General features: G+C 38.8%; 1 protein-coding gene across 2 annotated transcripts in view; it reads right to left on the reverse strand.

The window, feature by feature from the left end:
- The window catches only part of FAM185A (family with sequence similarity 185 member A), a 37,051-nt gene continuing 10,874 nt past the window's right edge, over positions 1-26,177 (reverse strand). Inside the window, exons 4-8 of one of the 2 annotated variants that reach the window (XM_054631397.2) lie at positions 22,315-22,453; positions 18,181-18,222; positions 12,701-12,796; positions 10,275-10,409; positions 1-1,073 (exon numbers count right to left, since the gene is read on the reverse strand). In XM_054631397.2, the coding sequence (XP_054487372.2) occupies positions 958-1,073; positions 10,275-10,409; positions 12,701-12,796; positions 18,181-18,222; positions 22,315-22,453 (528 nt within the window). In that variant the 3' untranslated portion in view covers positions 1-957. Of the gene's footprint in view, positions 1,074-10,274; positions 10,410-11,420; positions 11,492-12,700; positions 12,797-18,180; positions 18,223-22,314; positions 22,454-26,177 lie in introns of those variants that run through there. The other variant, XM_077179124.1, reaches the window with a different exon arrangement.

Genomic DNA, 26,177 nt, shown 5'->3' on the forward strand with positions numbered 1-26,177 from the left:
AAGGCTTTTAAAAGCTGCATTTATTTTGCTGTGTGCTTGTTTTACAGTAACACAGAACCCTCCACAAAATCAGACCTGCCCTTGTGCAGCTTTACCTGCTTCCCTCACCTTCCTCTCTGCCTCCCAGGAGCTTTGCAGGACAGGGCTCTCAGTCCCTGCAGACAGAGCAAACCAAGAGATTCCAGCTCTCAATCCAAGGGAACACTTCCCTGCTAGGGCAGCTTCTCCTTCAGGGAAATGCTCAGGTGGAGGAGTGCTCCTCCTTGAAATCAGCCAGATCCATGGTACTTTTATTTATTTTAAAAGTTTTTTCTTTGCAGATGAGCAGTGGTAGACAGAGCTGGAGTTCTTCTTTCTATCCACAAACCAGAGGTTCAGGATGACACAGAGCAAGTTCTGCCATTTCACAGAAGTATTTTTACACTGTAAGTACTCATCACTCAGGCAGAAACTGCTCAGGGTTCAAACACCAAATGAGAAAACCACATAAGAACCACACTGAAAGTGATTTTTTCCTATCCATGATACAATTTGGTTGAAGAACATTCTCTGCATTTTGCATAAACCAGCAGAATTCCCACAGTATTGAGACATTTAATTTACAAGTAAACAGAGCTTGCAAAGCATGGCATCTTGGAAGTGTTGAAAACACTTTTTAAAATTTTTAAATGACAATTCCAAACTTTTGCTTGAAAGCTATCAGCTTTTAAACTGATATGGTAGGTGGGTCAAGTTACATGAATACTGAATATGTAAGATCATCTCGTTCCTAAAAGGCACTAAAAGTAAACCAGACTGTTTAGTACCAGCACTGTCACAGGCAAATCTTGGGTTAAAATTCTCTCATTTTTAATAGTTTCTCTTTTATATGAAGAATATTCATCCAAAAGTTTTAATAATTTTACAGAAATGTTCCTTTGTAGTTTCCTGATTTAATCTCTTTGGCCTATTTCACCTTTAAGAACTCTTCAGCTTGACAGACTGGATCCAGCTTTGGCTTTTAAGACACACTTTGCCATTTTGTGTGTCAGCCTTAATCCATTTGTCTGTTTCATCCCTTTGATTCATGTGACCTGGAAAAGAGAGTTGTCTTAGTTTAATTTGACACACAGTAAACATATCATCTTCACATTGTCATTTTTTTACAAGCTCCCTGGAAGCACTTTTAGCCCTTTGATTTGGTAGAATTTGTGTACTTTTAGCAGAGACATTTCCTTCTTGATACAGTTTTTTTTTTTTACATTAATCTGATTTCCCACAATATATCTTTACAATAGAACAGTGTTTTTTATTATATAGTACTGCACTTTTCATTCTAAGCTAAGAAATGTGTTATGGTGGGTTGACCCTGGTTGGATGTCAGGTACCTACCAAAGCCACTCTACCACTCTCCTCCTCAAATGAACAGGCCAGAGAAAGCATAACAAGAAGCTCATGGATCAAGATAAGGACAGGGAGAGTTCAATCAGCAGTTACTGTCACAGGGAAAACAGACTTGACTTGGGGAAAAATTAATTTTATTTATTCCAAATCAGCTCTGAGAAGGATAATAAAAAATAAAGCCAAATCTTAAAAACATATCCCACTCACCCCTCCCTTTGCTCCAGGCTTAATTTCACTGCTGATTTCTCCACTTCCTCCCCACCAGAGGCACAGGGGGACAGAGAATGGGGGTTTTGGTCAGTTCACACATCATCTCTGCCACTCCTTCCTCTGCAGAAGGAGAGCTCCTGATGCTCTTCCCCTGCTCTGCCATGGAGCCCTCCACAAGCTGCAGGAGGATCTCTGCAGCCCTGCACACTCCAGGGGCTGCCCCAGGGGAATCTCCTGCCCCTGCTTCTGCACTGGCCTCCACATCAGCAGGGCTGTTTCTCTCACATGTTTTCACTCCTTTCTCCAGCTGCTGTGGGATTTTTCCTCTTTAACTGTGTTATTCATCATCACTGATGGGCTCAGCCCTGGCCAGTGGTGGGTCCATCCTGGAGCAGGCTGGTGCTGGCTCTGTAGGACACAGGGGAAGCTTCTGGCAGCTTCTCACAGAAGCCAGCCCTAGAGCCCCTCCTTGTAACCTTGTAACCTTGCCACACAAACCCTACAGGTACTGGTAACCTTGCCACACAAACCCTACAGGTACTGGTTTTCTCTGGGACAGGGTTATTTCTTCTTAATAGTAGCTAGGATGAACCATATTTTAGATTTCTGCTGAAAACAGTGTTGACAATATATAAAATTTGTTATTTCTGAGTGGCCCTTCCACAGCATCAAGGCCTTTTCTTCTAATATTGCCCTGCCAGAGAGGAGGCTGGGGGTGCACAAAAAGCTGGGAGGGGACAGAGCCAGGACAGCTGACCCCAAATGACCAAAGGGACATTCTGAACTGTATGGAGTCATGTTCTGTATCAGAGCTGGCAGGAGGAGGAGCAGGGGACACTCACAGTGATGGCATTTGTCTGACCCAGTACATGAGATACAGTCCTGCTTTCCTGGGGATGGCTGAACACCTGCCTGCCCTGGGAAGTAGTGCAAGAATCCCTCATTTTGCTTGGCTTTTGTGCACAGCTTTTGCTTTATCCATCAAACTGTCTTAATCTCAAAGTCTCTTTATGCCAACCATGACTTTTCTCTCTTATACTTTTCTGCTTGTCTCCCCCATCCCATGGTGGGGAGTGAGTGGTGACCTGGTGCTCAAGAGCCAGATCTGGTTAAACCATGACTCTACATGAGATACTGATCTGGCTAAGTAATTTCAAAGATTTTAAGAGCCATGGTAAGACCTGATTGTCCAGATGCCCGGACATTTTGCAAGTATTACTGTTTCCTTATGATAATGGCCTAAAAAAGCCCCCACAAGCCTGAGGTATCTGTCTTCTTCCAGGTTTCACATAAACTTCAGGCTGTATTCACAGTCATGCTCTAAAAAGCTCACTAACAAAGCAGAGAGTTCAACTCAGTCTCATTTTATAATCAAAAACCGGAGACCCAGAGAGAAAAGTAATCTTCCAAATTTATACTAAAGATTTGTGTCCATATTGGGAATTAAACTGGGATCTTTAAAGTGCCAAATCAGTGCCTTTATCACAAGATCAACCTTCACTTCAGTTTATCTTTACAAAATATCATTTATTATTACTTCAGTGTTCATTTAATTGTGTGAATTCTAAGTTTAGAATAATTTGAGCTTGGAATAGCAAGAGGGATGGCAGGGAAGCAGATTCTGAGCCAATTTTGCAAACATGCTCTGCTCTAACCTGTAACACAGCTGAAATTAAATTCTGGCCACAGCAAGAACAGTGGCAAAACTCCAACTGACATCACTGCACTGGTTTCCACAACTCAGGCCTGTGTGCCAGAACTTTTCAATAGCATTTCAGTGCTTTAGCAGCTCTAAGTGAGATTCATTTAAGTTTATGGGCCAAACCCACAGCAATTCACAACAGGCTGAGGTATGGTTTGGAAGCACAGAGTTCTCAGAGAGGTCCAACAATGCCAGAGTCACTTCAGTGTGCCTTGTTATCAGACTACAACATGGCTTCAGGTGTCTCCATGGGGATGTCTTAATACAATTTCTGCACTCCTCACTGCTCCAGACAGCAGCAGTCTCAACCACACTCAGTGCCAGTGTCATGCCTACAGTAAAGCAGAATCCACAGATCTCTACTCATCATCTAATTGCAGACTTAAATCTGTGATGAATCACCAAGTTGGACAAATGTGTTGTATATGGAATCCATTAAAATTTGAAAGTTCAGTTCCTCAAAGCTTTCCTGAAACACTGATTTTCAATACTATTGTATGAGAGAGTATAGAACAAAAACTAAAACAGAATCTGTCTTTTAAGCATACATAAAACATACTTAAAACATTTCATCAGTCTGGTTTTCAAACAGAAAACAGCCTCCAGGTGACAAGAAATTGAACCAACAAAGAAGTACAAATGAAAATTTCAGCTGATCCTTTAACAGAACTGTAGAACACTAAAAATACATCTTTTTCTCCAAGGGAAATGCAGGGCAGAGATCTATTTCCAGAATATTGGAGTGCTTGGTCCCAGTTCCTCTCTCTCTCATGTTTTTGTGACTATGGCTTGTACTTCTGTACAAGAAACAAACACTGAAGCACAGAATCAGTGCTGTAAATAGTTTCATGCACAGCTTACACCTTGGCAAAAAAGTTAAAGCAGAGTTTAGGGAGCACAGGAACAAATTTACAAGAGCCATTTTAAAGCTGAGTTTCTGTCTGAGCTCTGTTTCTCATTTTGGTTTTGCTATGTGAATGTAGAGAAAAAAATTGTTCCTTATACTTCTGGAAATTTGCCTGTGAGGCAAGTATTAAGGTTATTAAGCCCATCACTAGTAGGAGGTTCAGTTATTTCCTATATTTGAATTCATTTGTGTATGAGGCACTAATCAAGCAACAAGGTTTAATTGGAGACCTTTTGATGACTGCTTTGGTCTTAACTGTACTCACTGCTTGTACTCCGAATACCATGAGAGCATGAGTGGATTTTGAGGAAGACTTTATTAGCCAGATTAAATCACAAAAGCACACAGCCTCCTGGACTGAGAATGGGGGGAGAGGTGAGGGAATTAATTTCAAAACCTACCAGCAGTCAAGACAGCAGCAGGAGTTCAGGAGAAGCCACAAACTATTATGCTGTGTGTACCTTTCAATTTAAAGCCCAGGAAAAAGGGGGTGGTTTTTCCCCACCCCAGTGTGTGGTGTTTAAAGAAGGTAACACCTTTGCAAAACTTTAGAGTCAAGTGCTGACTGTTTCTCTACTTGTCTTCCTGGAGAATGGAGGAGTTGAGAGCTCTATTTTCATAGCACAAAACATAAGAAGAGGATCATATTTTAAGTGTTGTTCATTGGTAGTGTTAGGACTGTGGTATATATCAAAAGGTTGTGAACAGCTTGAGTTGAATGCAAGCTGAAACCAATAAAAATCTGTAGGATAGCATCTCATCTAATGTGTTTAATAAAAGTTGGATGAACTTTCTATTTGACTCGAAGGAATGTAATCTTTTCCAGATACAACCTGGGTCTTTGTTTATTTTTTTTTAAGATATTGCTTAAGGATCAAGGCTTCACAGAGGGCAGTGTGTAGAGGGACATTATAAAACAAAGCTCTTCCCACTCAATTCTAGTGGCCAAGAGTCAATAAAAACTGCTTCTAAGAAAGAAGGAGAGTTCTGAAGTGCCTTGAGAACAGACTAAACAGGGGGGGCATGACAGCAGAGAGTGTTACTCCTGGGATTGAACTGCAATGCTGACTGCAACAAACCCAAGACAGCTGCACAGTGGGAGCACTTGTGCAGCTGGTAAGCTTCAGATAAAACCTGGAGTCTCAGCAGACTGACATAATACAAGCTCTTTCACTTATTTCCCTTTTAAAGGCAAGTTGCTTGTCTCATGTTATTCACTGCCCCTTCAGCTGTGTTTGTATTCAACCCTTGAACTCCAGGCAGCTAAAAAACACAGACATTACCTTGGAGCAAGCAATACAGAATTTCTCATAATGAAGACTCTTAACCACATCCATCCATGTGCTTTGTGCAGGGTACAAGAGACTGATGCAGTCAGCACCCTCTGGCACATTGGCCTTAAAGCAATCCTAAAGGGAAGGCCACAGCATTCCATAGGCTGCTCTCCCAGTACTACTGTGTGAGGGACCACTGGGGGAATAATCACAGTGAGAAGTGATTATTCCTGATGGCAGGAAACATCTGCCTAGATCCCCTTTGCTCCAGCAGGGAACATCAGGCAGATGTCAAAGTAGTAATATTTCAGTGCATGCCTGAGTGAATGACTGTTGTAAGGAGAAAGGTGCTTCTCACCACCACCTATGGGGAGAACCAGGCAGGATGAGAAGACCTGAAGCATGTTAGTAAGAGAAACCTGAGAAGTCAGAGATAGGACAGAAGTGTCAATGCCCATCTTTTCAAAGGAATCTGGTAATTACAGACAGGCTGACTCTCCAGAGGCACAGCAAGGCCAGCTAAGAAGTTCTGCAGTATTAAAAGAATAACTGGATACTTAACTCATAAGGTAGAGGCAATGTGAAAATTTTCACAGGGGAAAAGGAGTTAGAGGAGTCAATGGGGGATTTCCTCTGCATGTCCTGTTTACACACCTGAGGAAAGGCATGAATTAACATGGGAGATTTCTATTACCTGCAGGGCCACCAGAGGCATGGCTCAGGGGAACACTGCTCTCAGGTGGCTTAGCAAAGCTCTTGTGCTGTAGCCAGGATGGGATTAGTACCAAAACCTAAAAGTCCTGTTAACTGCTGCAATTGCTGTCATTCTGACAAGAACTGGGAGCAAGTATGTCTCAACTTGGGAGAAAACCAAAACTCTCAAAGCATATGCTCCTTGTGTAAGGACAGAAAACCACAGAGGTTTGCCCGTTGAGAAGGTAAAAACAGGGAGACACAGTAATAACAGCAAACACCCACAGCCTCTGAGGAGCACCTGGGACATGGTGGGACATTTACCATGGAAACACACAGCTGCTGCAAACCAGATGAATTGCCTGCAAAGTTAAAAGACTCCTCTGCACCAAGCAGATGGCATCAGGTGAAAGGTTGCTACTGGATATGAACTTGGCACTAGGACTGGGGCAGGGATGGAGAAACATCCAAAATCAGGTGAGTCCCTGGCATCACTCAGAGATGAGATTTACATGGTTTATTTTCCAGACAATTAGGTTTGGAAATTGACACCATTTGCTACAAGGATTCAAATAAAGTCTCTGAATGACTGCAAGAGTTTTTCCACCAAGTCACAGTGGTCAACACACAAGTTGGCAACCAAAGTGGCTGAAGTGATTCCAGTGTCTGCATTTCATTTAGACCCCATCCACCCACATGCCTGATAACCTTCCTTTGCTGCTGTGGAGTGGGTGGGAGCAGATGGTCACATCAACCTGAGACAAGAAAAAACAGGGCTGAAGCCTCTCCTGAGGAAGCACTGAATTTAGTCTGAGATGCTCACATCACCTGGTCTTCACAACCTGCAGTACTGACAGTCCTACTGCCCCCCAGACAAGTGCTACAATCAAGTTTACCTTGCTATTTAGATAAGTTTCCTTTACCATAAGGTCAAGTTATAATTTTTAGTCTTATTGCCAGTCAACAGAACAATTTATTTCCTTATTTCTCTGTGGCAACTTCTTATGCACTAGAAAAATGCATCTTCTCTTCCCTTTATCTTCTGAGACAAAACCAGAACTTTTCAGTCTTCTCTTGTTAATCATGATTTTAGGACTCTGCTCACATGTTCTCCTTTAGAGACTCTACAGTTTCAAAGCACAGATACTCAAAACTGGACACATTCCAGCAAAGTATTACTAATGCCATGTAAAGCCAAAGGATTATTTTGAGTTTTACAGAACAATCATGTTAACATGCTGTTTGTTTTCAATGGTGTAACACTATTGTTTCCTGACATTATTTAAATATTGCTCCTCTCAGGACTACACAGGTAATTGCTCCTACCTTTGTACTTAGAACCTAACTTATTGGAAAATGGCCTAAAAAGCATGTAAATCAAAATTATATGAACTTTAACCTTGACCTTCAACATGTTTGCAACCCCTTTGACATATTCAAAGTTTCTTTTCTGCTTAAATATTTGATACCTTTTAGCCTCCTATTCTTTCTCTTACCACATGTAGTGTCTATAGCTAATTACCTCCACAGGCATAAAATTTAAGAACACAGGCACACCTGTGAGACAGGGAGGAGGCAGACATTGAGCAGGAAGGGCTTCTCTTCTTGCCAGGGCAAAGAAAGAACACCTTGACATGATTACAATCAGAAATTACTGGAATTACTCAAGCACTGTAAAGGCAGCCAAACACTTCCACTGATGGAAGCTGGACCAGTGCTTAGCATGAACTCTGCTTTTGTAGCATTTCATTATAGCATACATACTGCTTTCCAGACTGCCAATGGAAACAGATGCCTTGCCCTTGAAAATTACTTCAAAGAATAAAAACTCCCTGTCACTGCTCTCCAGTTCCCTCCCTTTTTCAGCAAGTGTCTCCATTTTGCAGGAAAGTCCCTTCTTTTCCTAAAAGAGCAAACCCATTTCCCACTGTCATCCCTCTGTCTCTGGAGCACTCACTCCAGACTTCCATCATCTTGCTTTCACTAAATCCCACTCTCTGGCTGGCTGGCAAACCCTGGATGGGGATGCTTGTGGGGCTGTGGTGCACTGACTGCCCTCAGGGTGCAACTGGAGGGTGATGGTGCACATGGAAACTGCTCCAAAGCAGCAGGGAAGGATTTCCTAGAGCAGCAAAGTGCAGGAAGAAGTGACTGTTGACCCAAGTCTGAGTTACCCAAGAACTCTGCCCTGTCTTCCCACTGGACAGCCTTCTCTAACACATTCACATATTCCCAGAGGCAAGTACAACTTCCTAAAAGGTCACAGTGCCTGTGGTATTCACGAAAACTGGATTTTCTGAAAAATCATCTGGTTTTAAACTAATCTTTGAACTCAAAAGCATAAAACTCCTAAACTGCCATGCTCTTGTGATACAGTTTTTAACCACTTGGCAAAGCTCCTCTTCACTGTCTATTTTGCCTTTCTTCAGTCACAACAGCAGGACAGCTATGGACCTTGTACCTGAAACCTCAACAATGAATAATGGTCCCAGGATACAGAAATTGTATTAAATGATTTTCAATTATTTGAAAATCTACTTGTACAAGAAAATTACCAAATATCACCTTTAGGAAGAAGCAATTGTTGATAGTGAGGGATCAAGTGCAGAAAGAATACACTGTAAGGTGAAGAGAAATAGAAGGAGGAAGTATCTCTCTTTTTATGTAACACTGTAACTTCTTTAAACAACCGATAATCATTGGCCTACTGCTGCTGCCTCTGCATAATTCTTGATGATTTCTGTGCCTTTGGGACTTGTCTATTTGAGAGTTAACTAATCAGAGTTTCTGCTTTTGGCCTCAAGTGCCAAGATCATTTCCATACAGAACAGTGGTTGAAAAATTGCATCTGCTTCAGTGATGACTGTCCCACACAAACACCGACTGGGTTGTGAAACCAGAGAAGTCATTCAGCTGTGGATATTTGAAACACCATTCTTATCTTTAATGTTGCCAAAGTAGCAGATGATTAGAGGCTGGTGGTCCTCATTCACTGAGAAGTCTTGTTTTACTGCTGAGGTGGTTCATTGCCCCAAGTCTTGCTAGAATCTGGGGTCCTTCCACGGATTTCTAGCCTGACAACCTCTAATTGTGGTTTTTGTAGAAACTGTATTTAATAACCACTACTAAATTTAAGTGCTAGTTACTGTTCCTAGGCAGGAAGAGATATATAAGCAGGCTACATACTAAAATTATATAATTACACTTCCAATGTTTTCCTGACTCTGAGATCCCCATCTTACATGGGGGAGAAAGAGAGTTTTTGTGCATATTTTCTTAGGTTTAAAACTCCAAGCCTTACCCCATCTGCTGCCACAGCAGGTCACACTGACATAACATGTTCAAACACTGAGCTGGAGCCCTCAGACACACTCAGTTGATGTTTTCTCTAGGGCAAACTGTGTAACTGGTAAAAGCAACAGCCTTAACTTTTAGATACAACATCTGGAGTGGGGGAGAGAAGTACACACCCTGCCAGTGAATTGTAAAACTCTTTTCTAAAGCAGGAAACAGCAAGACCCAGGATTCTAAGCTCAGTTTTAAATGCCTTACAAGAATAGTTCCAGTAATTGCAGGTACCTCTCCACGTGCTGTCTCTATTCCTCCAGCTCCAGCTTCTTCTGCTCTTCTCATCTCCCCCCATCATTTCTCAGCCTATCCTGCACTACTGGACATTATTTATAAATATGCCATAGACCCCTTTTATTTCCCCCCTTTGACTCAGAAACAGACAGATTTTTAAAAATTATTATATTTTTAATATAATAGATTGCCTAGGAAAGTCTATGTGAGTTTCTAAGCCAACAAAGCAATGGGTCAAATTCAGCCCTGGATTATCTCCCACAAACTCACTGGACCAACACTAAGGAGGAATTTGGCTCTAAGGCTTTTGTTAGAAGAAGTTGATTACATTCACAAGTCATTTACCAAATAAAATTTTCAAGTTATCCAGTAACATGGGGAGTAGAAGAGCACAAGCAAACATCTGAAAGTGAAGCAGATTAAACAAGCAGCTGCCAAGGGCAATAAACTAATAAAGAAATGTAGATGCCTTTGACTTAAGCCAGACAGACATTTATTGGAAGCCAAGATTAGTAAGCCTTACCACTTAGTGTTACATGATCATCTTTGGAGGCACTTTGTGTTTCTTTTAACTGGATCTCTGAACTCACATCCACTTTTCTTCCAGACAGCTCTAAATAGGCTTTGAGAGATGCAGGTACCTTGACTGTAATTGAACCTGGTATAAAATTAAGTGCAAGCTAGTTAGTTTAACCCTGAAATAGTCCATTATTTCACTAACTTGATTCAAATCATCATTTGGCTGTGCTTGGTTGGTTTTTTTTTTAAAGTCTTCAGAAACAGTAACCTCTTTTTTTTGGTCATTGAAAGGATAAATGAAGGTATCTTCATTTATCATAAACAGAATATGTCACATTTAGAAAATGGTATCACAGAATTTCCTTCACAGACACGAAAATAAATAGTGACATACACTACAAACAATATCTTTTGGTAGAGGATCTTATTACAGGAATGACCAAGGGAAGCAAATATGATAGATCTCACAGGTATCATGACTTTAAGTTCATCTTCTAGTTGCATATTGATATTCCAGAGCAAGGACAGGGCATCAGACTTGACAAATCACCCAGTCACTGCATGGTGAATGAAATGAAAGAATACATGAAAGAACTGCTCCTCTGGAAGGATGGGGTGCTGCTCACTTGCTGTGAACACTGGCAATTGTCTTTGCTTTACTGCTTAGGGCCAGCTGTTCACATCCTCCAACAGATGCAGTCTCAAAACTGACTTACCAGTTTAGACTGTGCATCACCAAAATGTAAACTAGTAGCAAAACTGCAGCTTTGGTGGCCTGAATAATTCTACTTTGAGATTAAAACCAGAAATTCTGACTTCTGCTTCCCCTAGATATGTGCATCTATGCATCAGACCAAAGGCAGACACTGGGCCCCCAACCTGGCCACATTAGTCATTTTGGAATAACTCAGTCACAAAGTCTGAAAGCTCTCTCCTACACATTAGATCAAAAACATGAGAAATTCAGAATACACTTCCTTTTTATGTGTTGTTTAAGTTTTTGCTTAATTTCAACATTTACTGAGGAAAACATAAAACAGTTTCTTGACATCCATCCCAGAAGCTTCAGCAGAACATGGTAAGAATAACAGCAAAGAAGCACCAGAAAGCAACCCTGGTTGAGCAATTTACACACAGCAGAATCACTTGCCTGTGACAGCTCTGATGAACAAATAACTTCCAGTATAATTTAGGCCTGCATTTTGCTGGATACACAAAAGCCTTAGAATAAGAAAGGGAAAAGGTCTTCATCTTTGGGTCCTCTTTGGAGAGTTGCTCAGTGATGACTCACAAAAACCAGCACACATGCAGCTCATTTAGCACAAGTGGGACATTTTCTACACTGCAGCTGTCGGCAGTTATTCTGAATTTACAGGGTAAACAGAACCAGAGCTTCAACTTTGCCTTTCAACTAAACTGTGCTGCCAGAAGAGATGTTAGAAAATATTTTGAAAATAACATTAATTAGCTTTTATTAAATACATTCCTCTTTTCTTCTAGCTCAAAGAGACATTAACTTAGCAAAATAAGTGATACTAAAGGTAACCAAGAAATAATATAAAAATAAACTTCTTTGCACTAATGAAGCCAAAAGAGATTGTACAGAAAGATGCACAAATTCAATTTCAATTCATTGACACCATGAGTCCCATTTTGAGTAACTGTTTGGATTTAACAGGGCACAGGCTTTGTTTTACAGGAGACAGAAGTGGACCAAACCACCTGAAGTGTCTGACATGACATTACAGTCAAGTTTAGAAATGCTGTGTTGTGTTTTGGCTTGTTTTGGATTTTTTTTGTCTGTCTGCATTTTGGGTTTTTTGGTTTTTTTTTTTCCAAACTAGGATTAACAAGATCTATTCAGGGCTCTGTAATTTACAGTATCAAATCTTCAGAATAGCAAAACTACGAATTCAACTTTAGGTGTGAGCTTTTAACTGAGAAGAGGAATTTAAGTGAGTAAGCAGGAGAGAAAATGAAGGAAAATGGTAATGTAAAGCTCTCCCATCTTTGCTTTTCTGCCTTCAAATTTTCATAGTAGGACATTTCAGTCAGATGGCAAGAAAAATAAATGTATGTGTGTCAGTGATCACTGCACATACAGCATCAGGGAGAAAACTGTGCTCAAGGCAAAGGAACACTGTAACCCTAGTCAACCTTGCAGAATTCTGCTGGGCATATTGCCAGACCAAAAAGAAAAACATTGAAAAACACAAACACATTTAATCCATCTTAAGTATTCTTGTCCCTGACACAGCTTATTGTGTTTTAAGTATTTATAGATATCTTCTAATAATGATGCAAAAAAAAAGTAAATAACCAACAATTACAAACTATTCTTTACAGACAGATAAAAACCAAACCCTTATCTCCTTTTCTTTTACATCAAAATCTGCCAGAAAAAAAAAATATTTAATTTATTTTGCTAACCTTTCTGGGATTTCAGATCCACTTTTCTTAATTGACTGACATAAACATCTATTGTCCCATGATATGTAGAAGCTTTTAGACTTCCATCTGATGAATCTAAAAAACAAAAGAAAAGAACTTGTGTATCATTCACTCTTTTAAAGTAAACATTTGCCAGAATATTTCTTTATACCTCAAACTGATTTTTATCAATTCTTTTGTGTTTGAGAATAATAATTATATTTATTAATATTCATAATAATTTACAGATTATACATCATATACATAAACATAATAATTTACACACTGTCAGCCTTTGCTTAGGATTTTTCAGAAACCTCTTATTCTGTCTCCCCACTCCAGAACTGGGGCACACTCTGGTCCTCAGGCTCTGCAGTTATTCTACATTACAAGGGCCCAACTGCAGTGCACATCTTTCTACAGGAATGTCTTGATCTTTGTGTGAAAATCAAGCATGAAACTTGAATACTAAGATCTCTTTTAGCTTCCAAAAGAGTTCATTTGCTCAGACCCTGTGCAAGGAGAACTTTACCCAGGAAAGGTACCCCATGCAGAAACCAAGCAGCTGTGCACTGCAGTATCTGGTTACACAGAAAAACTGAACACAGGCTTTGTGAAATCTGATTCACTGCATCTGCACTATCAACAAATGTTTAATATGTGCAGGAAAGCAGCACTTGTTCTGTGCCCTGGAATGGAGAGGTCTAAATTTTCTTTTGTACCTTATTAGCAGAAATTTATGATCATACAACTTTGCAAAGAAACATTTTTACAAATAGAAAGCCTTTAAGAAGCTTTAAGTGTACACTTGAGTAGTCTTTATTTGCAATGTATTCCAATTTTAAACACACAGACTTCCAAAATATTAAGTGAAGTCCCAAAGAGTTCAACTACTTTCAAACTACTGAGTTCAAACTACTGAACAAGCTCATACCTAATAAGAATTGCAAAGAAATTATAAAAAAAAATAAATCTAGAGGAGCATAAAAAATTACCTTGGTATATGAGGAAAAGGCAGTTCCTGAGAGGTATTTTTAGAGACAATGCTAGAAATTAAAGTATTGGCAAGAAATCCTGAGACACTGACAGAGACTGGTTTCTGAATATGCATAGGAAAAAACCCAACAATCAAATTGTTAGAAGTAGCCAAAGAAAAACTGAATGAAACTTCCCATTTTAAAAAGTAAAAGCATTAATGAGAGAATGAACTTGATTAATTAACAAGGATGTCTCATATTACCATTTTGTGCTTGCCATACAGTTTTAGCTCTAAGTGAACTCATCTGGAGCTTTTCTGATCCCGGGTTTCAAGCACAGATGCCAAAGATCAGGGCATTGCTTACAACAGCAAAAACACAGAAAAGAATCTTTATCCCACAGCTAAAGCTGATTTCTTTGGAGGGGAAAGTGATCAAAAAAACCCAGCTAATCCTTACTTAGTCAGCTGAGAAACTGAGAAGGGCTTTGGCTAAAAAGAAAACATTAATAACTAGAACTGGATGCGAATGCTTCTGCCATTTCAAGACTGTACTAAAGAAAGTCTGTTCAAAATCTGAAAAAAGAAAATTAACTCTTCATTAATAATGGAGACTTTTGCTTGTCTAAGTAAAAATGAAATATTGATTTTAACTGGTGATTTTTTAAAAGGTTATTCATAATAGTTGAAAAGTTAAAGTCATTAGAACTGGAAAATTTGACATGCATCAACCTTTTTAATGCACTTTTTAAGCAGTGATCACTACAAGTTTTCATGCAAAGGCTGTTTTTGCAGGTATTCCCCATCAAATTTAGTAAGAGCCAATTACCAACTCCACATAACCTTGACAGAAATTTTGCTGGCAACAGATCCAGGAAACATCCAGCCTTTGACTCCTCTGCTTTAAACAGAACCTATAATAAGTGCCTTTATCTATTCTAGGAAGGAAGAAGAGTCTCCTGTGACAGAGGGAGAACAGCTACAAACAGCCCACATCCCACCAGCTGAGGGTGCTTCAGAGGGACAACATTTATCCACTGAAGCCTTTCTCTTTCCACTTCCCAAATGCAAAAGCAGCTCCTGTGTGATTCTGCCCAGCAGGAAGATAACTTTTGTGAATCTGCAAGACTGAACAAAGTGTTTTTTCCAAGATCTTCAATTAATAAATATAAATAAATTAATAAATATAATTATAAATATAATATAAATACATGTGAGAGACTGGACTGTGTTTGCAGAAGGCATCAGCACAAATAAAGGATGCAGGAGGAGGGCAGGAGGGACAGGCTCCCCAAGGCACAGATTTACCAGGAAAGCCAAGAACAGCCTGGAGGGAAATGGAACACTTTTCCATTGAGGAACACTGTTTTGGGAGGATGACTTGCCAGATTTTGCCTCCCAGAGTACCTCACTAATACAAAGTTTCCTGTGGCTGAAGAAACTTCAGCAGGGTTTCAAAACCACCAAAAGCTTGGCAGCACTATCCAAACACTAAACCTGACACTACAATACTGCACAGTAAACAACTGTTAAGCTTTGACCTATGGAAGTAACATGAAATATATTTTATGGAAACAAAAGAATATGATTTATGTAATGAATGTTACAGATTTGATATTAAATACAAGTGTGCAGATATCAAATTTTGATAAATTAATAATACCAAGAAACACAGGATCGTTCACCAGTTCTGCAAAGTCCATAAAGATCCTGTTTTAAGTTTGTGTCTCTAACTCTTAACAAATAAAGGGGAATAAAAGGAAAATGGATTTAAAAAAACCCAAAAATAAGTGCCAACAGAGTGCACAAATATAAATAAATATTTCAACAATGAAAAATTACCCTATACTAAGAAGCATAGGCTGATAGCATAAAATACATAACAAATAGCAATGGAGACAACACATATTTTATTGTTATGACAGATCAAACCTAAGGCAATTTATTTTCAAATATATACCCAGTGCTAGCTGATATTAATGTGAATAACTGAAGGTAAAAATAAAGAAAAAATGTATAGTTGAATTTGAGTTTGCTAAGGACCAACAGGGAAAAGGTTTTCTCCAGGTTTTTCAAGGGGGAGAACAAGGACAAAGCCTTTTACTGGAAATAGAACAGATGGTCAGTCTTGTGCAGCTTTAGCTGTTTAAGAATTTACTGGTACTAGAGAAAAAAAGATTTAAAAAAAGGGCACAGTGAAGCAAGATGTCCTTGGAAGGACAAAAGTCTCTGTTAAGTTTCATGGAAATAAATAGAGCTTGAAGAATAAAAGAATAAAATAAGTCACATAACTTGACTGCACAAAAAGATCAGTGAAAGGCCTACAAAGGTAATACTTAGCATCCCTTTATCAGCCTGGAACTAAAGAAAGGATTAAACACAAGTGATCTTTACTTAAATCTAAGCAAAACCATGCTTTTCCTAAGAACACCTAAAGACTGATTTTGGTCACTGATGTTACCATGAACAAGGTCAATCTCTATAGGAACACAAAATATCTATTATTATTTGATTATAGACTGGAGGAAGCATGAAATTCCAAGGTATCTGAAGTGTGATGAAGATTGAATTCCTGCTCAGCTAGCTATCTAGTATTTCTTATTGATAGTAAACTGGCAAAAATTCTTGGTTAATTTTTTGTTCTAAAACTGTGATATGAAAAGTATTGTAAGAAACTGAAATGTATTTACTAAATAGACTTCACTATTATTTATTATTTAGAATTCACTAAATTGCACACACAACTAAAAAATCCTTAGTGGTCCTGACCATACTTACCATGGGGACCTGGCAGAACAAATGATGCAACACAAAGCAAAGAAATCTCTCAAGAAAACAATTCTTTTCCTAACTAAATTATCCAGGCTATCCTTTTACCTATTAATGAGCTATTTTCTATCCCAGTTTTAAATTATACCCATTGGTTGTAAAGGCTCTTTTTGATAAATTACTCTGCTCCAAAAAAGCCCAACCAACCAATCAACCTGGCTTGCCTGGTTTGGAGAAAGGAAGCTGGGGTGAGCTCATTGCTCTCTGCAGCTTCCTGGGCAAGGGAAGGGCACAAGGAGGTGCTGAGCTTTTCTCCCTGGTGTCCAGTGAAACCTTGCATGGGAATGGCTCTTTTTTAGGAAGGATTTTTGTACAGAGAGAGTGGTCAAACACTGGAGCAGAGCTGGTGCCCCAAGCCTGTCAGAGTTTAAGAGGCCCTGAACAAGACACTCCAGCTCTTGTTGGACTGGATGGGCACTGTGGGTCCCTTCCAACTGAAATAAGGGATAAGGCCTTCAGCAAACTGGTTGAGTAGGAAGTGCTCTCACATTTTGAGAGTTGGAAGTCTGGATCTTCAAAGACTTCTACCTTTAGAAAAATCCATACAAATACCAGGGATATTTAGTGCTCTTTAGGAAAAGATGAAGTCTATCCAGTGCTGTCAGAATTGAAATCTGAAAAATAAAGTTTCTTCAACAGTAAGAGTGTCTCAATGCTTAAACTGAACCTGGTTAGTTAAGGAAAATAATCATCATCTGTTGATGGAAAAAGCTACCTCCTATATTAAGAAACCTTTCTTTAAACACTCTTCGTACCCTGTGAGTTTATTTAAGAGAAGGAAAAACAGCCTAGCAAGTTGAATTTAATTTTGTGGTTTAATGACTAACTCATAAGAATGTGTCTTGCATTCATTTTCCAGGAATGTTAATACAGAGCTCTTAGAAACATAAGAAGAGTTGTTAACAGTCTCTGAACACATCTTAGAGATGGTCCCTGAAACATGCTGAGTGAGTGACTACACTTAAAATCTTCAAGATCAGGGCCTGAGGAAATCCTTCTACATTCAAAAGATACGCTGAGCCTTGTCTAAGATTCTGTTACTTCAATTTCCTGCCATATCAATAATTAGAATCTGAGTTTCTCACTTTGTGTGCTATCAAATGCACTGCTATAAGGTACACCATAACACATAACTCTGTTATCCTGTCATATAAATGGCCAGGCTCCCAACAAAAGGTTTATGAGCTGTTTTCATTTCTGAAGGGAAAACTATTGGCATAAGAGTTTCAAAACACTGAAATTATCACAAGCCTTCCCATCACCTCCCCAAATAAGTAATACATCAATGATTAGCTTCCTGATATAAAAATTAAACATAGTTAATCACTGATAGCAATAAGTGTAAGAGAGAGAACTACAGTAAGGGCACAACTGCATTTGATGTAGACTTAAGCATTTTCTTGTGTCCTTTTATCCCAGCTATAGCTAAAAGATGACAGCTAGACTCAGTCTCATTTTGTGCAAAGTCCACTGAGATCTTGTGCCTTGCCCAACCACAAAAGGCTGACTTTGGAAAGGGTCTTATTCAGCCACACTTACCAGTGCTACTCCTGAAAAGGAGGCAAAAACATCTGTGTGAAATAACCTCCTTTTTACCTTACTTAAATATGTGAATATTTAGCCTTTAGCAAGGAGAAGGGAAGAGCAAAAGACACAGAGAGAAGGCAGAACCTACCTACTGTGATACTCCCTCTTTTGGTCTGAAGGTTGGTATTACCTATAATGAAAAGGGGAGAAATGTTAAAAACTATTATTGAAACATATTATTTATTTATTATTAATATTGTTGCTTTACAAACAAAAGTCTCAATATATATGAGTTATAATTAAGTGATTCCAGACAAGAAAAACATTGAGTGAATTCAAAGATACCAGCTGGATTTGAGGGAGAAAAAAAATGTAGAGAGGCATGTGCAAGGCTAATGCACAATATTACCTTAGTTTACTTTGGGCAATTGTTTGTTGATTGCTCTGATGCCTGCAACAGCACTAGAGATGATTTCAGTTCAATTGCATGAATAATAAACAGTTTCTATTTTCCTCTTTTATATACCTGTACTCCATCTCTGCTGGAGGGAATCTTGTGTCATCTGCAAAGGCAACTTCCTGGACCCACTGAACATTTCCTACTCCCTCCAAACCTATTCTTTTGTAAGAGTACACAAAACTCTTACATTTTGTAAGAGTTTTGTGCATGGCAACCCCTTGTCAACATTTCCATTAACTTCAGCTGGAGTATGTTGGACAAAGTGGAGAACATCAAACAAAGTGTGTAAGGCACAAAATGTAGAATGATCTTCCACTGAACTTGCATCACTTTAAACAGGCACAAGTGTTCCAGCCTTAAAATTTCAAAATACTTATTCTGCTCTTTCACCTACAACATCAAGAGAATCTGGAAGGACAACAGATGTACCTCCTAACAGAAGAGACATCTATCCTATTAACAGTCTAACTAAATTGTACAAACTTCTCATTTCCATGCATGAACGTGTCACAGAAAATGCCCTAAATTAAAAACTAAAGCACACCATGTCATCCCTGCCATTCTCTCATCCTCCCAAGAGGAAGGCAGAATGAAGACTAAGGCTGATCACAGAAACTGAGTGCAGTTTAGCAATACACAGTAACCATAATTTTCAGATCTTTCAGAAGAGGTTTTAAAAATTGCAGATGGATAAAGCTCTACCCTATCTTGTGTAATTACACCATAGTAAATAACCATTAGGGCAGAGTGCATTCCACTGGATATGACCTGTATTTTCCTTAGTGGTTCATGGGCTGAAAGCTAGAAAAGCAGCCTATCATCAACAGTCTTAAATTCATCTTTTCAAGCACATACTGTACAAAATACTTTGGAGTTCTAAAAATCAGAGCAGAAACAAAAGCATTTTTCAATGACCTTGAAAGATGTTTGGTTCACTCTTTGCTGTTTATAAAAGCCATGCTATAATCATCCCATCCTTTTCCTCATTTTATCACGACTGGCCCTTAGTTTGGTACAACCTACAAAAACACCCAGGGTTTTATCAGCCAGCAGCTCCCATGGAGCAGCTGAAGTTAGATCATTCTGTCAGCACACAGCCCCTGGGTCTGTTCTTTGTTTTTCTGGGGGTTTTCTTACCTGTTTTCATAAGTAGATCCTTGAAAAATATTCAACATATGGAAATCAAATTGCATGTAGATACATACTCATATGGCAGAATCACCAATGCTGCACAATGTCAACACATTCTGTGAGGCTGCACTTAGAATATTGTGTCCATTTTGTGCTTTCAAGTCAAGAATGACACTGGTGTCCTTAACTAAGGCCAGAGAAGGCTATTGAGAAGATCAGGGACCCAGACCAAGCTAGAGATGCCCTGAGAGCATGTTTGTTTTGCTTTAAAAGGAGACGGCTTAGAAGGAGTCTTCTTGTGGCCTTCAACTACCTAATGGGAGGGTATAGAGAAAAAAAGACATTCTTCTCATGGTGATGCAGCAAGAAGGAAGAAGTAGCAATAATAGATACCAGTAGTAATGGAAAGTATGATTAAAAAAGGTTTTTTCCCCATCAGAAATATAATTCAGGAGTGGACCAAGATGTCCAGAAAGTTCATACAAACTCTGGACTTGAAAATACCCAAAGCTCAACTAGACAAGGCCTTGAGCAAGCTTGGTCTAACAGAGCCTACTTTAAACATTAGTTGGGAAGGAATTTGATATCTAATTCAAATTTAAACTGGATTTATAAAACAAATTAATAGTTAATGCAACTCAACCCAAGACTTTGGGACTGCTGCCAAGAGGGGTTTCCTGTTCCTCCCATGTGCCCCTTGGTAGAGAGGCTTCACTGTAATGGTATTGGCTCTCATAAAGAAGAAATTCCTCAAGATCAATTTCTTCTTCAGGTGTCAACTCAAAAGCTTAATAGGGCACCTGACATCTCTAATGCCTGTACAAAGGCTGATGAAAATTACCCAAAACAAGCTTCTTTCAAAACAATGCATTCCCATTTGCCAGAGGAGCATGAAGCATGCAAATGAGCAGTTGTGAAAGCTCTACCAGTGTCCTGATATTACAGCCTGAGTTTCAACCACAAAATGTGCCTCAGACAGGTTTGTAAAGTCTGTGCTGCCCTAACTTCAATTTTCCCAGTGCAAAAGCAGTTAAATCCAGCTTAGTTTTGTGCAGGATGTGCTGATTTGATGCCACCTATGGTGTCAGCTGCAGGGAAATGGTGACTTCAATTGCCCAAGAAACAAATAATCTGTCCAGGTGTTTTCAGACAACCATTGCAATTGAGCTACCTCATGAGCAAAACTCAGAAGTCACCATTTTTTCCTAGCAGAAATTTATAGTAGGAGTTATCTTGTCTGCTCATACATGTTTGTGTACTTCAAAAGCCTTGGCTATTAAAACATGATATTGTACAGAAAATATTTTTCTCCTCAAAAAATAGGGTAAAATTACCAAGCAAATGTTAATGTGCAATTTTTTTAAAAAAAAAAAAGCTAAAATAACATTAGGTGTTCCAGGCCTATTTAGTAGAGAGGTCATAAAAATAATCCTGAAGTAACATAAGAAATGGCTGCATAATTTGGATACAATTCTATTTGTTTTCACATTGTTCTTCAGCTTAATGGCAACAGGCATTACTGAAGAAAGTAATTTATTAGCTACAGCAGTTAGGATTTCATTTTTGCAACAAGAAAATAAAAATTAACTCTTGAATGTGCACAAAGACTGGGCTTGCTCACAAACTGACCACTCCACAATATCATTATACTGTATAAAGTTAGAAAAAGCCAAACCAGCACAGTTTATCAGACAGAAGTTCCAGAAATAATACAAGCCTACATGTTAGAAAAATACAATAACAGGAGAAAAAGCAGCTTATTTCTCTCAGTGCCTGCTAAAATTAACTTTACCTAACAGGTTTAGAAACCATTCTCACATTTAATATAAAGGGACAGAGCAGTTGCTCCCTTCAAGGAAGAAAGAAGTAATTTCTCAAGCAAGATGACAACATAATTTCTTAGCAATTGTAGTAAATTCTTTTTAAGGGATATAGCTGAAAATCTGGAACTCTGACAGAGCTGAGTAATTTTCTTTGTGCATCTTCCAGTTTGTTTTACTCAATGTTAAACCACCACAAATGCATTATAGCACAGTCTGAATTCAGTGGGAGTTTTGTTAAATTAGAAGACCACACCAGATTTGAACCTCAGCTGCTGCTTGAATAAAATACTCTGTAGTTTATTAGTTTTTGATCTAGGGAAAGGACACCAAAGGGTGAATGGTTTAGAGACTGCTAAGAAGTTCTAAGAACTTCTTCTAAAAACAGAAACTGTCACCACTCTTAACATAAGATGCCAGCAAACACACAGGGTATTTCTAATAAAAACTTCTAATTACGACTCTCTCCTACAATAGCTCTTAGTAGATGATCTGTTTAAGAGTTGCTTTTCCTATGAAGCAAATAAAAGATGGAGAGAGGAGAAGAGAAGCCTGCTGACAACTTTTAGTATCATTTTCAGGGCTGAATTTTAGAATATTTTTATGTTCTTAGTATGTGTTATTATATGAAAGACATTTTTTTCAAATAATATATGCTTTTTGCTATTAATAAGTGTGCTTATGAAACCATTTTCAAAAATACAGTCTGCTAGGTGGCAAAAAATCAATTGTCTCTAAGAGATAGACCTGTTTTACTTGCATGCTGTGCACAGCTGATTTAGTGCTAGTCCACTGCAATGGTGCATTTGTTACTGTGAACATTACTGAACACCTTCAAAGCAGCTTAATTTGTGACAGACTTCCTTCTTACCATGAACACTTCCCAGCATAATATCACCAGATTCTGAAGAGAGAGATGCTGATTCTGCATAGAGATATTTCGTTTTCAGCAGCCCATCTTCAGTAGATATATTGATGGTTGTCCCCTGCAGCTTCTCTATATTTACACTCTAGGAGAAATAAACACAATCAACAATTTGTCATCACAGCTTGAAAAAGCAGTGGAAGTGACACTGTTAAGACACAAAACAAATAGAAAGCAGTTGTTGGTGCAGGAAAAATGGAATCAGGTTCTTGGCTAAAAGCTACACAAGACAAAACAAAAAAACTTTCCATCCAAGAGCTCTGACTTAAGAACTAATGATTCTTCACAACATTCCTAGGAGTTATTACATCCATAGTTTAGGTGAAGAACCCAAGTAGTCACAAACAGATGAAAGAAAAGCTTAATTTAATTTTCAAAATTAAACACTTCATTGTGAAAAGCAAAATGAATTATTAACTTTAATTATGAAGACTGAATCTTCATACAGCACTATGATGCTTGGAGCATTGATGATCGATTTTCTGCCACCACAAATTGAAACACCCTCTGTCTTTGTTACACACAGCTATTTATGAAGACTTTTAACTGGTTTACTTTGTAGATATATCTTTGGTGAAGGTTTGCAAAAAAGCTCCACCCAGCTGCCCTTTTTCTCAGCATAATTTTCCTATTACCTTGGTTACTCAGGCTTCTATTCTTGGACTTAAGCCTCAAGACATACCAAGCCTTGAAAAACCAGGGATAAGATCTCCATTTCTACTTCTTTGCAATAGAAACAGAAAGGATAGAATACAAAAAGTTGCACTATGGATTTGGGAAATAAAAGGTGACAGATGAGATTATCTATGTAAAAGTGGTGAGCCACATGATAAAACATCAATGTATTTGAACAAAACAGAACAATTGACATACTTGTGCAACAACCATATGAAACTGAATTCTGTTCTGTTCAGTTAAATTTGATTTATGATGGAAGAATGCAATAGTTCATACCTGAACCCCCACTAAATTTGCTTTTATTTTGCTTATGCAGACTTTCAGTGAATTGCACAAAATCCTTATTCATTACATGTAACAATACATGGCTTTCCAGATCAAACTGTGCCTCACTCAAATTATTTTGAAATCCTCCTTGTCATTTTAGCATTGCCATCTTTTGCAAAAAAGGTTGATATAAGAAAATAAGTCTGTCAAGCCTTCCAGTCAAATATTATGATAAAGAACAAGTTATAGATTAAGCACGAGATAATCTGACAAATAGTGTTGCACAAACTCAGTGCTGCATTGTATCCCAAAAACTGAGCTGAAGAGGCTGGGTTACTATGGACTATATGACAGCCAAATTATACTGTGGCCTTAGCCATCCATTCATACTGAACTACTAAATTATAAGATTACACAATGGACTACTGGCTTGAGACTTTTGCTATGATGCTACAATACTGATTAGATCCCCAATAATTTAGTAAGATACATTAAACTTTAAGAAAATCAAAATGCTATGCATAACCTATGGTAGAATTAGAAATATGTGACATTCAATGCCTACAATCACTGCAGGTGCAGTGCTACAGACAGAAATAAAATCCAGTAACAAAGGCACAACTTGTCACTACTGAACAGAAGCTTTTCATCTCATACTGCTTGCAACAAGATAATAACCAGAGATTTCAAACATTAAATTCCATTGCATCTGTCCTAGGGATGCTTCCCAAAGTGCTGCCCCACGCCCCAGCCCTGCATGGCAAAGTGCAAACCTGCTCTGACACGTGGCCACACAGCAAGCAAAGGGAAAAACACTCTTGTTTTAGGCTCTATGATCTCACCTGTTCTAAGAGTTACATGACTTGCAAAGAACATTTCCCATTTGAGGGACATCACTGATACCAGCACAATGAAAACAATGCAAAGCACACTTTCAGGGAGAGAAAGAAAAGAAAAATATCTGCATAGTTTGGATACAAACTGGCTGCCTTGTGGCAGTCCTAACCAGGCAAAGGTTACCTCTCTTCCTATAGAATGCAAGTTTTAACTCTGTTTAGATATATTACTTTGTTTACAATAAAGCACTTAATTCTTAAATAATCTCACATACCAACTCTTTTACCAGCCTCAACTGCCTTTCTTAAAATTGCACAGTAACAAAAAGAATTGTCTCAGCTCCAGATCAAAAGAAGTTACTATAAACAGTAAAACAAAAACTACCAATACAAAGGATGTTTGTTTCAGAATAACCCAAATCAGGGTAGGGGCATGGAGGAAGGGGAAGTCAGATTGCTCAAGTATAAGAATAAAAAAGTATTTTAGATGGGGAAAGCATGGAAAAATAGGATTGCTTTTCAATGAAAATAAATATGCTTTCAATCCCAAATTCTTTAACTCTTGTGGAGTTTTGGCAGAACATAGATGTCTGGCTCAACAAAGCCAAGTGTTATAGAAAAGTCTCCATGGCACAGATTAGCTAATAATTCCCCAGGCAAACAAATTTCTTTATTTTTGTCCATTGAACCACCAGATTTTCGGGAAAAAATTCCTTCCCTTGGGCATAGAGCCTTGGGGGTGGCAGTTCCTGAAACTGACCACATGCTCAGGTTTCATTGGTCTCATCTGCACAAGTCAGACTGAGAAGGTTTTACACCTGAACACATTTTCAAGATAAAAACTGACATCTTGCTATGTTTAAATAAGACATATATGGCTCCTTCTCCACATATTTCTGCTCTTGGCCTTCCTTTTTCTGCTATCATTGCTCAAAAGCTTTACTAGTGTCTTCTCCCACTTCCCCCCACTAAAAAATATTAATTTTCCAAGTGCTTAGTGCCTTTTACCACATCCTCTCCCTCCCCACCTCCAGGAGGGGGCTGGAAATGCTGACAGAGCCATAATTACATAATGATGACTGTAACTGATGGAAGAAACATCTCATACAAACACACAGAGGAGACATAAGGCTGACTGATTATTAACAGAAGTGGCCAGCTGAGAACAGAAATCTGTCCTTCCTAACCACACTACAAAGTTTGTTAGTGAGAAGTTCAGTAACATAAGCCAAAATATTGTTCTGTAGCTGTGAATTCGTGCTAAAATGACTCACTTCACTCAAGTTACTACAGCTTTACAACTCTAAGATTGACTTTTTGTAATATTACATACTACATACAAATATTTATGATCACAAAGAAGGACTTCAACTTAATCTGCATGACATTTGTTTTATTGTTTCAGAAGGATGATGTTTCTGAAAAGAGCTAATTTTTTAAAAAGCATTTAAAGCCTCAAAGTAAAACTATTTTCTGAACTATATTTTCCCATACAGATACATTATTACATTTATTACATAAAAGGCATTCTAGCACCCACTTCCACAGAAACACAGATAAATTAATGCTGGGAGTTTTTGGAAAATCCAATGGCAAGTTGCTTAGTTTCCAGCAGGACATCAAGAACAGCTCACAGCTGGCTCTAGGTGAGTGAGCTGACCTGGGAACCCACAAGGGGCACAGCAGTGCCAAACAGCACTTCACAGAGGTGACTTTGGGTGCCTGGAACTCACTAGTTTGGGCTCAAATCTATCCTGGCAAGGCAGGGTTACCCCACTCTGGTTCTTCCCAGTGCTGCTGGTTAAAGGGTGTCCATGGATTCTGCACACAGCCAAAGCCACCCCCAGCCTTGGCCTGGCTCCCCATGCTCACACAGCAACACCTCACACCCAGTGAATCCTAAGGCAATTTAGGTATTGGGATGGACATTACACTGCCTAAAACCAAGACTGGCTGTGAGAACTGCAGGGAGTTTGGCTCTACATTCCTTTAAACAAAGGAGACTTGCCTACTTCTGTCAAGAAACAA

The sequence above is a fragment of the Agelaius phoeniceus genome, chromosome 5 (assembly GCF_051311805.1).
Source record: "Agelaius phoeniceus isolate bAgePho1 chromosome 5, bAgePho1.hap1, whole genome shotgun sequence".
Classification (NCBI taxonomy): Eukaryota; Metazoa; Chordata; class Aves; order Passeriformes; family Icteridae; genus Agelaius; species Agelaius phoeniceus.